At 39.3% G+C, this 13145-nt stretch overlaps 3 protein-coding genes across 4 annotated transcripts in view; 1 reads left to right on the forward strand and 2 right to left on the reverse strand.

Moving 5' to 3' along the window:
* Positions 1–6312, forward strand: part of LOC105559869 — a 25061-nt gene extending 18749 nt beyond the window's left edge. The window contains exons 3-5 of one of the 2 annotated variants that reach the window (XM_012008495.1): positions 5468–5536; positions 5708–5848; positions 5930–6312. In XM_012008495.1, the coding sequence (XP_011863885.1) occupies positions 5468–5536; positions 5708–5848; positions 5930–5977 (258 nt within the window). In that variant the 3' untranslated portion in view covers positions 5978–6312. Of the gene's footprint in view, positions 1–5467; positions 5537–5707 lie in introns of both variants that reach the window. The other variant, XM_012008494.1, reaches the window with a different exon arrangement.
* A 2061-nt stretch (positions 6313–8373) lies between these two features.
* On the reverse strand, positions 8374–9858 carry LOC105559873 (speckle-type POZ protein A-like). Its single transcript, XM_012008504.1, has 2 exons — positions 8552–9858; positions 8374–8453 (listed from the first exon to the last, which is right to left on the reverse strand). The coding sequence occupies exon 1, from the start codon at positions 9669–9671 to the stop codon at positions 8568–8570; it is 1104 nt and encodes a 367-aa protein (XP_011863894.1). The 5' UTR covers positions 9672–9858; the 3' UTR covers positions 8374–8453; positions 8552–8567.
* A 2109-nt stretch (positions 9859–11967) lies between these two features.
* On the reverse strand, positions 11968–12870 carry LOC105559878 (protein roadkill-like). Its single transcript, XM_012008508.1, has one exon. The coding sequence runs from the start codon at positions 12868–12870 to the stop codon at positions 11968–11970; it is 903 nt and encodes a 300-aa protein (XP_011863898.1).
* Between the last annotated feature and the right edge of the window lie 275 nt (positions 12871–13145).

The following is a 13145-nucleotide window of genomic DNA, read 5'->3' on the forward strand; positions in this document are numbered from 1 at the left end:
CAAAATCGTAATTATTATCGCCAAATTCAGAAAAACGTCTGAGCCAATAAGTGCACGGAGGAGCGGAAGGCCGGACTCGGCAGCATGCAAAATGGTGTGTTTGTTGACATCTCTCAAAAAACGATAGCGAATGCGTTCGCCCGCTCACCGCTCCCCGCTCGCCACCGTCTCTCATCGATCGATGCGTGACTCCACCTCTCGCTATCGATTTTTGAGAGATGTCAACAAACACACCATTTTGCATGCTGCCGAGTCCGGTCTTATTGGCTCAGACGTTTTTCTGAATTAGGCGATAATAATTACGATTTTGTAAAATTTTATATAACTTTTCTTCTCAGTTTAACCCAATCTACTATAATCTTTGGGGTCGTCCATATCGAATCTGACACCCTGTATATGCTTCAAACACATCTTACGTCCTGGACTGAATAACAATATAGGACGTTAAATTATCGACGATTTCAAAGTTCAGCCGTCACTCCGGGACTTAAAACATTCTTATTTGTTGGAAAAATATATTCACGTACTTCAAATCGATTTTATTTCTTCTATGCTTACACGTAACCCATCTAAATTTGTTGTGTGAATTTATTGCGAAAAATATTACCTCAGCCAGCATTTGAACCTGTATCTTACCCAATCCATGACGAGCGTCTTTTCCAATTCGACCACTGAGGCGCGCCTTTGGAAAAAGTACACAAAATTCACACAGAATTATTATTATTGGGCTACGAAGAACCAGCTCCGACCGAAAACTGGCATATTATAATTATTCGTATTTAGACTCGTCCCGTTTCTCTTCACTTATTCTCCTTAAACTTATTTTAATATTATTTACCTAATATTGTGATTGGCGTTTGTATTATTTAATAAATCTAATTAATCACTTCATGGTCCGTTCTAAGGAAAATGAGCGATATTATCGGAAAAATAGCAGCGGACTTTCCACGGCTAAGCACATTCCGACTTTCACGCAAAGTGTCACATCTTCGAGCAGCGGTCGCGCGACGCACTCCCGATTAGTGGACGTATCTTATCCCACGTGCGACGTGCCCGCCTGGAGGAATCTGTGCATTATCGGAAACGAAATTCCGGAAAGTCTCCGTCCATAACGCATCGCGCACGTCTGAGAACCCGTAATTGCGTTCTCCGCGGCCGCGGTCGTCTCTCCTCCGCGAGTCGCGGCGGATCGCTAATCACGCTCGAGTTGCCGGGCGACACGGCGGAATATAATACCGTAAAAAATAATGGACGAGGCGAGAGCCGCGGCTCGTGTTTGATAAATTAGCATCGATGGCATTCGGTCCCGTTACGGTCGATATTTAATTGCCAATTAGAGGACGCAAAAGAGGCATTGCTGACGGGTGCTGGCTCGTTTTACCCGGCGCACTCGTGAAAGTCAAGCCTCGTAATGACCAGCCGCAAGATTTATAAACGAAATTAATTACGTACGTACCGCCTCCGCGTTAACAATGCCGCGTTTTTTTTTCCCCCTAACTCTTTCCCTCTTCCCTTTTATCTTCAGTCTCGTCGCTCGGCCCGTCCTTCCACGGCGGCGTATCTTGTTCCATCCGTCATTATCCATTCGCTTTCGCTGTCACATCAATTTCTCGTTTAATTTCACGATAACGTTCTCTAACTATTAAATATTGATAATTATTATTCTATTTATTCGCACCGCGAGGTCAAAGTGGGTCACGACAGGTAAATGACATTATAATTTATTGCATGTGCACTGGCAAATTAAGAGCAAGCAAATTTTAGCGTCTTATTAATCATCGCGTATCAATCCTGCAGTCGTCGCGCGGGGTCTTTAGAGGAAAGTCTTGTGTTAAGTGATAGGCTCCTAATACGAGACAGCGAGATTTCTGTCAAATTAATAGGCATCATCTGTTGGTTCCATCGTGAATTTATTGTTCCTGGAGTGAATGAAATCTGTTTAGGGGAAAATTGATTCTTAGATCGTGTAATAGTCGCGAAAAAAGATTTACCCTGCTCATAATAGAGGCTTTTCCTCTATTATTTCCAAAGTTAAGCTTTTTTTCTTATATTCCACATACCCGAAAACCCAATTAAACAAAGTAAACATTTGAGCTCTCGACGTAGAAAATATAAATTAATTTTAAAAATCAGGATCTCTCAAAAATAAACCTCTGCGCGTCGATTCGTATTGCAGAAAAATAGCGGGACGACTGAAGGGTTAAATGAAATGCGCGTCCTGCTCGAACTTTTATGAAATATCTACCGAATTAAACACGTCCCCGCTACAATATAGAAGGTAAATATTAATATTCAATAATGTTTTTATTTATACATATCCAGAATATTCCCTCTCGGTCTGCTCGATCTCATCTATATTATGGCTCGATATTTTCAATTCATACAGCAACGGCGCCGGCGCGCGGCAATTCCAGCGCTCTTATGTATGAAATTTATTATGCATCGAGGAGAGAACGGGGTGGAACGTTAGAAGACGCGTTGCGATTCGCAAGATGAAAGATATCGCGAACGCGCCGCGCCGCGGTGAGTCTCGTCGAGACAAAATATTCATAACGGTAGAATGAAATTCTGCCGGGTCGGGGGATCCCTCCATTCACGCTCCACTCCCGGGATACAATTCCGAGAATAACTTAGTTTCGTATCGGCCGCGGCTAAGTCAATTGCACTTTGGCAACTTGTATTCAATTATTCCATTTCAACCGGGAATGCGCTCACGACCTGATCTCGCGAGATTACAAAGGTTCGAGCTTAACGATTATTCGCGCGGAACGCCGCCGCCGCCGTTCCCTGCTACGTCTGTTTCCACTTGGCCGGCTCAATACCGGAAGAATCTACTATGTGTACACGACGGCAGCGTGGCATTACGCCGCCAGTTACGTTAAGGATCTATTTTGCTTAAACTTGGCAAATTATAAGAGTAATGGAGGTTTCACGTCGCATTGATTCGCGAATAGACGACGCGGCGTTGCGTCACCGTCGCCTGGCTGCGTCGAGTTATTCCTCTCGAGTTTCGCTATCATATTATAAAAATAACGCCAATTTCGCGCTACATCGAGCCGCGGATAGGCGTTGCGAGCGCGCTGCGAGCCCGTACAATTTCCTCATGCAAATACCGAATCTTGATCAACGCTGCGGAAGCGATTCGCAATATTGTTTTAACATCCGGAAGCTCCCTTAACGAACGTAACGCTGCAACGCTTGCTCGCGAGGATGTTTCTCGCGCTCTAATGAATCGCGCGCTAAATTAGAAACAATATTTGAGCGGCGAAAAAAAAATTTAATTTAATCCAATCCCGATTGCAAATACATTTCGGATTGTTCGGGATTGCATTTTCAGCTTTGCGGCAAACGCCCGACGATTTACATACGATTTACATAAAATGTAAACATCAACAAATTATTATACAGAATGCGGTAAAAAAAAATCGCCGCACAATCGGGGGAGGGTGTTGGCGAAAAATAATTTGCGACGCGCGAGATTTATATGGTACATATATAAAATTTTCTCGCGATTACATCGCGCGGTGGTCTGGCGCGTCACGCCACGATCTTCGCCCGTGTACGTTACACGTCTCATTATCGGACAATTAGGTGCCGAGTACTCATACCATCTTGTACGTATCATTTACCGCCGAGTCCCCGGCGTTCTGGCGATTAGGTTCGCATACGAAATGTAAGACGGGATCGCCGTCGAGCTAACAGACGAGCAGTCCGCGTAGAAGTGGCCCACGCCAAAGTACCGTTATCCGCACGTAAATTCAGTTATACGTACAAAGCTACTACCGCGAACCACAACGACCACGAGCGTAGGCAGAAATTGAGGGTATGAGAAGCGAACGGGAGGGAATGGGTGGCTCTACACGCGGGGATGAACCTGTGCTACGCCTCTCACAAGGAGAAGTAGCCACGTGACTCGCATACTATAGCAGAAATTTCATTTGTAGTCTGTTTCCCGTACACGAGTACAGTGGGTGCATACGTATATACCGATACCCATCTCTCATTTGGTCGATCGGTTGACATCGATCTTCGCCTGGTAAAAGGGACAGCGATGCTCGGCTGCGTTTAGACCCGGTGTCACTCAGCCTCAATCGTAGTTTAATTTACCTTCAATTTGCTTTCAATTTTGACTTTAAAAAGAAAACCACTATTGACTGTGATCTATGCGGTGTGATTTATGCTTTGCCTATTTTAATTTTGAAAACGAATAAACTACTACATTGGCTTCGATGGGCAGCTTTGCTTACAACTTCGATTTTGAAAAAGGTAAACTAGCGTTGGCTTTGATCGCGGTTTAATTTATGCCTTCCTTAATTTTGTTTTTGGAAAAAATTACGCTACCACAGTTTTTAATCGCAATTTACGTTTCTTGATTCTAATTTTGAAAAAGAACGAAAAGTTGACGTACTTCAATGTACTTGATTTCTAAATAATGAATCGCCAGTGATTAATTAACAATTAAGTTGAATAATTCGGCACAACTGGCTACAGGTAAATTTCCTTTATTGTAGCACAACGTTTCGGCCATGGGTTTGGGCCCTTTTCAAGTGTATTCTGCAGCATCTAGTCGGCGTATGGCATGTGGCCCACTGGACAGAAATGGGAACGTCAGGATAACTACTTATATGCTAAATATATCAGTAGGATTTAGTATTATATAAGTATTTAGAATATATAAGTAGAATATTTAAGCATATAAGTAATTATCCTGACGTTCTCATTTCTGTCCAGTGGGCCTAATGGCATTTGACCACATGCCATACGCCGACTAGATGCTGTAGAATACACTTGAAAAGGGCCAAAACCAATGGTTGAAACGTTGTGTTACAATAAAGAAAATTTTCCTGCAGCCAGTTGTGTCAGATTATTCAATCTAATCATTATTCAAAGTATCTCTATTTTTAGGTATCTTTAATTATGAATAGTACGGTAGACCCCCATGCAACACGGAATTCGTTTAACAACGGAAAATAATAATAAATATATATAATACAAAAATTGAAATAAAAACATTTTACCGTTATATCTTTAATATTTCCATTTTATGTTTTTTATAATAAATCGTCACATCTCCTATAAATATGTGTTTCCATATGCATACATAATTCATACGTGTATAACCCATGCGACTCGTATAACACGGAACACATCATCCGCGTTATACGAGAGGGGTCTGTATAGTAATTTTTTAAAAAACATCTATGTAATATTATTTATTTTATTTTCCGTTTCATTGCGCGATATTGTGTTCCTCGAGCCGTCGCGATTCGTACTCTATCTCTGAAGTAAAATATGTTTGAGCTACGTTGTACCCGCTGGAAGAGACTTATCGACGACGGCGTGGAACAAAATGTAAAATCACGAACCATGAATATCATTTGATTCTTCCGTCTTTTCTTCCTATTTATCCGATCAAAGCGACTGCGCCCATTCGTTCCGCGAGCACTTATCCCCTTTGTGTTCACAGTCGAGACGCGCCATCGCTCAAAAATGTTTCTTGCCCCCTTTGAAGGATTGGAATGCCGCCGCATCAAAGGTAAATTGAGTCCTTTTGCGACCTTCTGGTACTCCGGCTGGCTTTCCGCCGGAGAACGTTGCGCAATTATTCGCGTATCTCCGTAATGGAGCGGACAGGCCGAAGGAGATCGCGAGAGCAACAGATTCGAAGATCATCGCCCGATGGGTAACATCGTCCCGTTTATCGCAGAACCGTGAAAGCTCGAGGATCTCTGAGACGAATAACGTGACGCAGGAGAGTCTCTTGAAATATCCTGTCATGTACTCGAGGGAAAGGATCGTCACCGACGAAGCATCGCCGTTCCGAAAGAGTGAAATGTTCGAGAAAACAGTAAGTTTCGGTTTCTCTCTCCTTTTAAACGCGTCGTATAAAGACTCGTATTTAGAGACATTGCAATAATGTTATTTGCAGGAGAAAGAATTGGCGGATCGTTTTATGCGACAAGCTTTAATGCGTTAAATTACTTATTGGGACTGCTTTGTGAAAGAAAGTTAAGAAAAGACAGGGTAAAAGTCTCTCCAAATATACTTTTTCGATATTTGTTCTCGTGACTAATATATCACCATTCTAATTGTCTATTTTTACAACTGGTGATCGCGATTTGCTTTCCGATGATATCGATCGTAAATTCGTCTGTCATGCATGCCTTGTTTACTTATATCAAGTCTACTTTTTATCAAAGCCCATGTGCCAGTACATTGCTGATACTGTAAAATATTTTTAAGCGCTTTATTTCAAATACTTTCTTATACATTTCCATTTAAGTCAAATAGATTATATAAATCAATTTATTATTATTTTAAGCAAAATTTTTGCATTCCAAAAAGAATAAAATTATGTATTTATATTTTTTTTAAATAGATATTTATTAAAATAATTATATAGGATACTGATAAAGTCTTTCTTTTAAATATAAACTCACAAAACTGTATACGTACGGTTTTGTCTCTAACACTTATTCGTATGATCGTTCGAATCATTTGAATAAATCAAAGAAGAACACAGAACAGATGCCTTATTTCGCACAAGTAGCAGATATCATAAAAATGTAAGACACTTACCTTACTCTTTCTCCGCTGTTGCCCGATGCCTCCTGGGCCTCCTCCTCGTCCTCTCAGAATTCCTTGTGGCACTTACACAACACTCACTCGCGAAAATCATCGATCGCGCGAAATTTCGGACACTCCCGTACGCGATGTGAAATACCGCGAAACGCACGAAATATTATTAGCAAATATCGCGTGACTTTCTGTCATACAAATTACTCAAACTAACAACTTGCATTTTTGATTCGGAAGAACAGAATAATGGATAAATCACTTTTGGCGATATAAAACGCAACGCGAGCATCGGAAGCATAATCCGCGGTGAAGAAGTAATTATTAGTCCGCAACGAAACGATAACGGAAAAGTAATACCACGCACGGAGCGACTCTCGCGCACTGCTTGCCGGCTGGACGTTCGGCGAGCGACTAATAGCGCGGCGACCTTCACACACAATGGCACGCAAAAACATTGTACGTCACCGCGCCGAGAGAAAAACAACAACGAACGTTGAGAGTTCGTTGTCCCGCCTACGAAATTGAAAATTCTGTACTTGATATTTTACATTACTTTGTTCCGCGACTGTTACTACGTTTTGTGTATCAGTCTGCGGATTTATTGGTATTGATTAAATTAACGATTAATTCTGCTCAATCGAGAAAATGTTTTGTAACAAAAATCATTGTTACTTAAATTCTAATTATTAAGATTAGAGATCTCACCTTAATATTTTAATTTTGATGAAACAATATACGTAACTAACGTGTCAACTTCTTTAAGATAATAAAGTCTGTAAATGTAACAAACATATGTGCAAGAATATGCACTAAACATAGCTGTGATATATTCAACGTAGATCTGATAAATTATTATGAAATTTAAACTTAATAACGTAGGCGTTAATGATAATAATTCCATCTCACCACTTCGCAATAGTATGCAGTACCCCTAAAAATAAAATAAACTGTACCTACTAACAGGGAGACCGAGATATGTGGAGAATAGAGTTTATTTTACGATAAAGAAAACGGGAGAAAAAGTGTTTCTTTAATTGTACACAAAAAGTCACAAAAGCATATAAAACACAATTGACATAGCGTTAAGAATAATAATAATAAATAATAATCGGATATAATCATAAATAATAAAAGAGATCATAGAAAAGTCAATTAGAGTAATTTGTCTTAGAACAATGATACAAGAACTAAAAAAAAATAATTATTATTGATAGTAACAACTTATTTAATTGTCTCTGTCGCGACAAGCACATTGGTAGTATGTGCCATCTTTCGTCCTCATGATCTTCAAGGGAATGAAATGTTTAAGGAGGGTGGTTGCTGAAATAAAAATGATAAAAATAAATTCAAATTTATACAAAATATTTGTCTATGGGAATCTGTCCTCCATGCGAAAGTTCAAGACGATTGTCTGCATGGTTGTCGAATAATTAATTATTAAAGTTATACTATTGCATATGGCCAACATAGCAAAAGTATTACGATATCTGTAATTTAATTCTCGACAGCATGTTAAAAATGATAAGAATTTTATAAAAATAAGTGCAAATAATTCTAAACATATTTTCATATTCAAATACGTGTACGTACACGCGCGAGTACCTCGTTCTTCTCTTCGATGTGTCGATATAAAATGAGCAGTGTGCAAATTGTGATCGCGTTAAGTTTCTCACCGACTCTCTTGTACACAAGAGAGTCCGAGCATGTGTAGAAGCGGCTCAAAACTCGTTCTCGATTAACGCACAAGACGATTTTCTTTCTCCTCTTATTGATCTCAGAATATTCTTAAGCGGAGCTCGTTTAAGTTGGACAATCGAATGAGTCACATGTAGGTTTTCGTTGTTGAGTTTTCCTTTAGACCATAGCGTGGCATACTAGAAAACATTTTTATTTGGCATGTATTTCATCATATCATAAAAATTCAAACAGAAAGTAATAATAAACAGTAATGGGAGTAATATGAAGGACATACCTGGTGTTAGTGGTGATTATTTTGAGATGTTACACGTTTTACACTCCAATTTGAATCTCTTGATATGCATAGCCTGGAAAACTTCTACGAACAGGTGCGGATGGGAGTTTATCATAGACTTGAAACCTTCGGTGTGCACCACATCCACGCAACTATTCATGAAGTCTAGCGCCTTTGATTTCAGCTGATCGGAGCAATAGAGATCGGCTAAGATGAGAATATCGGCTACGTTCTCACAGGTTAAAGTGTTGTAAAGTACTTCCTCGCACAGTGCCTTCAGCCTTTTCAATTCGTACTTGTCTGCCGCGGCCAACAGATCGTTTGCCATCACATCCAGATTAACCACTTTACCGGTGTAGATAAATCGCAACATTTCTTTCAAAACTTTGGCGTCCACGTCGATGATGTCCACGTGATTTTTCTTACTCTCCTCCGTGTCGTGTTCGAACATTGCCGAGAAGACGGGACTTTGTGCTGCAAGAAGTACTTTATGCGCACGAAATTCTTTATCGTGGACAGCGAGTGTCACATCGCAAAATTTTTCGTTCTCGAACAGCAGTCCGAGATTGTCGATTATCTGGCACTCCGGTACTTGATATTGTTTTGCGATGCTTTGGCTGGAGATGTTTATTATGTCCGTCTTCATGGTGACCTCACACAATATCGTGAGTGTGTCATTTGGTAGCCGTATGATTGCCCGGTCCGAAAGAATTTCGTCTGCCTCAAGGAACTTTACGATATCCCATCGTTTATCAGTATTGTAAAATACGGAAAGTGTACTGCGTTCCGAGAATTTTAATTTTTTTTCGGCATCAACAATATAAATTTCGAAATTAACGTTAACGGGATTTAGACACTGAACCCAAACGATTCCCAGCGATACGTATTTTCGGTTATCTCGGCAAGTATACAGTTGCAGGTACCACTCCAACTTATATTTGTTGTACCCTGCTGAAAACGTGGGTGACTTGAGCTCATACCCGGGCTTCCCGCTGCAATAGCTGTAGTTCTTTATCGTCCACGTATTGCTCAACATAATCGTGTTCACTTGCGTATGACACCAGTCCTGTTTCACGAGAGTGTCTGTTTCACGGCGTTTCGTAGAAAAAGGCCGCGACATCTCACTCTAAGGCTGTCTTTCAAGAAGTGCACAGGTAGGATACCTAAGGAAGCTTGATAAAATGAGTTCAATAATTGACTCGGCGTAGCAAGTGTAATAACTGTCACGGTCACGACGGTCACGTAGCTTTCGTTTAACTATTAAGGCACGATTTCACGCAGCAAGTAAAAGCTGTCGAGCTGTCGTTTTACTCCCACTCCATCGCCACGCAAAACAGCGTGAAAAAGCTGTTTGCTATCGCCTCTATCCTTTTCATGGAGCGAATAAATGCCCATTCCATCACAACACAAAGCAGCGTTAAATCCCAGTCTACAATAGATGATTTAAGCCCCTAAGCCTTCAGAAATTGACCAATCACGGTCAAGTATGAGTAGAATACGCGACTATGATTAGTCAATTTCTTAGGCTTAGATCTCTATTGTAGTTGGGCACTAAAAAGCGACGATTGCTAAGTACATTACCTGATATAACCGTAACAAGTATAAAAATGGAGTTGGAATATTATAATCAATAAATCGAGTACGTAAAATATAGACATACAGTGGCGGTTATAGCTCAAATTAGAAGACGACGTATAGCTGCTGTAGTTCCTCATTGCTGTGATGTGTTTGTTGAAAAAAAAGAAATAAATATAAGAAAAGGGTAGCTCCGATTTTTAAAAATCGTAATGAATACACTTGAAATAAAGAAACAAATTATATTAGATATACAGAAGCCTTTTCTCACCAATTGTTAGAGTATAAACATTTATGAAAGAAAAATGTCACTTATAGTCGCTAGTGATGATTAAAAATTAAAGCAGTGAGCTTATTGTCAACCCAACTGGCGAATTTGATTGAATTCGTTACATATTTGCAGTATTGTTACTTGAAAAGGACTTGAAATAAGGTCGAAACGTTGTAATGAATTCAATAAAATTTGCTAGTTGGGTTGACAATAAGCTCACGGTTTTAATAAACATTTATATTTTAAAAAATTAATTTAACAGTAAATTATCTTGTAATATAGATTTTTTAACACTTTTACAACAACATAAAAATCATATTAACATTTCTTGCCTCTCTGGTTCTTTAGGATGCTAGGCGTTTCATTTGCAAAAACAAAATCTTAAAATAAAAAAATAATTTGTACAAGGTTCATTGTCCAAATATTACTTCTATAGGAGGAGGGAAGTGTAAACACATGGAAAATAAATATTTAGCTTAAATCTATACGAATACTAGTAGGTAATTACGATATCTCATAAATCCATTTCTTTGTTAAGAACGAGTTGCAATAGATTAAACATGAGACAAAAATGAAATTACGATTAAAATAAAATACTGCCATTTCAAAACTACGAAGCTATTGAGCACAATGTTTCATTTCTCGTAGAAAGAAAAATAGAAATGAGTTAATTTTATATTTTTTCTTAAGCATTTGTTCAATATTAAATATTCTTTAGTTATAAACTGGTACGAGAAAGTAAAATATCTATAATATTTCTTTAGTTCCTTATTCTTCTCATCTTAAATTAATACGTAAATAATATACCAACTCCGAAATGTAGATTATTAGTTCTCTGAAATAAGTGAAATATTTTATAATGATTCAACACATCACGAACAATTCTATATGTAAAAATGTTATTATTAATAACATAATAATTTGATCGTACTGTTTCATTTCCAAGAGCATTACCTCAACGAACAAGACACATTGTGTCCATTGACAGGAAGAACAGAACAGAGTTTATTACGCCAAAGGATAAGGATGAGTTTCTTTAGCCACAAACAAAGATATGTATAAAAATACTCGGGACATACATTGTGTAGCGTTAATAATAAGAATAATATAATAATCGTACATGTGTTCAGAAAGAGATAAAAAAGAACATAAAAAAAGAAGTAAAATACTTCGTGTTATAATAGTTGAGACGCAGTGGAACTAAAAAGACGTGGAAAATGATACTGTTATCAGTAGAAATATACAAAGCATTTAATTTGCTCCTATAACTAAAATGAACCATATTGGAATAGCTTGGGACGCGCTAAAACAAAAAAGATTATATCATCAAATGGCATCGAGTAGCATCATGAGACATCCATTGAATCTGTTTCATCTCCTGCTTCTTTTCTTTTAATCTTTCCAATCGGTGTAATCTGTCCGGCCAAAGCCCGCAAAACTTCTGTTGTCAGGTGCGGATGAGATTTCGCCATGGACTTGAAATCCTCGGTGTCCATCACATCCGTCGCATGTGTAATAATAAAGGCTATTGCCTGCGCTTTCAGGTGATCAGCGCTATATAAATCAGCTACTATGAGGACATCGGTCGCGGTTTCAAATTTCTAAAAAGTTCTTTCTCGCACAGTATCTTCAGACTTTCCAACCCGTACTTGTTCGCTACGGCTAATAGCTCGCCTTCCAAGTTGTCCAGATTTTCCACTTTACCAGTGTAAATATATTGCAACATTTTTTTCAGAACTTCAGGATTCAAATCGGTCATATCTACACAACTTTTCTTATTCTTCTCCGTGTCGTGTTCGAACATTGCCAAGAAGACGGGACTACGTGCTGCGAGAATTGCTTTGTGCGCCTGGAACTCTTTCCCGCAGGCAGTGAGCGTTACGTCGCAAAATTTTTGGTTCTCGAACAACAGCTCGAAGTCTTTGATCAATGAGTGCTTCGAGGCATTAAATTGTATCACATTGTTTTGGCAGGATATGTTTATAATGTCCGCCTTTATGCTAACCTCACAGAATATCGTGAGTTCATCATTTGACAGCAGTCCGTTAGCCGTATCCAGAATTTCATCTTTCTGAAGAAAATTTAGCCAGCCATAAGAAAAATCATCCTGGGTGAACTTGTAAATAGAGTCTTTAGAGTTTTTGATTTTTTCTCTTTTGCCATTAAGAATAGATAATTCTAATTTAGCGATTACTTCAGCTGTGTCGTGCGAATCGAGAACGAGGAACAGCGATATGCAGTCTCCTTCATCGTCGCCATCGAAGTACATTTCCAGGTGCCATTTGTCATCTACTCGTATTGAAAACGAGGATGACTTGATATTATCCTGGATCTCGCAACAAAAGCTGAAGTTATGTATCGTCCATGTGTAGTTGGACTTAATTACCTTTGCCCACGTGTGACACCAGTTCTCTTCCACGGAGGTGTTTATAATTTTTCGTACTGGCGAATTCGAAACGCGGTTCACTGCCATATTGCACGTTCAAGACCCGACGTTTCACTCTAAAGATATCACTCAAGAAGTCCACACGAAAGGCACCCAGAGCGTCCCAGAGGATGACTTGGTGAAATGAGCTTGGCTCGTTGTAATTAACACGCAGCTTTCGTCACACGCGACCAGAACATTGAACAGCCACGCAGGAACACGTTGTTTTTGTTTCGACGATGACGGTAGATAATGGGCCCAACCAATACAGCGGACGTGCGCCACCTACTATAGCACTCTCACAGCGATTTTACGACTCGCAC

The sequence above is a fragment of the Vollenhovia emeryi genome, unplaced genomic scaffold (assembly GCF_000949405.1).
Source record: "Vollenhovia emeryi isolate VEMERY1.0 unplaced genomic scaffold, V.emery_V1.0 DF939251.1, whole genome shotgun sequence".
In the NCBI taxonomy this organism is placed as follows: domain Eukaryota; kingdom Metazoa; phylum Arthropoda; class Insecta; order Hymenoptera; family Formicidae; genus Vollenhovia; species Vollenhovia emeryi.

What these genes read in the sequence shown, in the direction of transcription:
- LOC105559873 (XM_012008504.1), bottom strand. Translation starts at nt 9,671, where the DNA reads ATGTCGCGGCCTTTTTCTACGAAACGCCGTGAAACAGACACTCTCGTG.
- LOC105559878 (XM_012008508.1), bottom strand. Translation starts at nt 12,870, where the DNA reads ATGGCAGTGAACCGCGTTTCGAATTCGCCAGTACGAAAAATTATAAAC.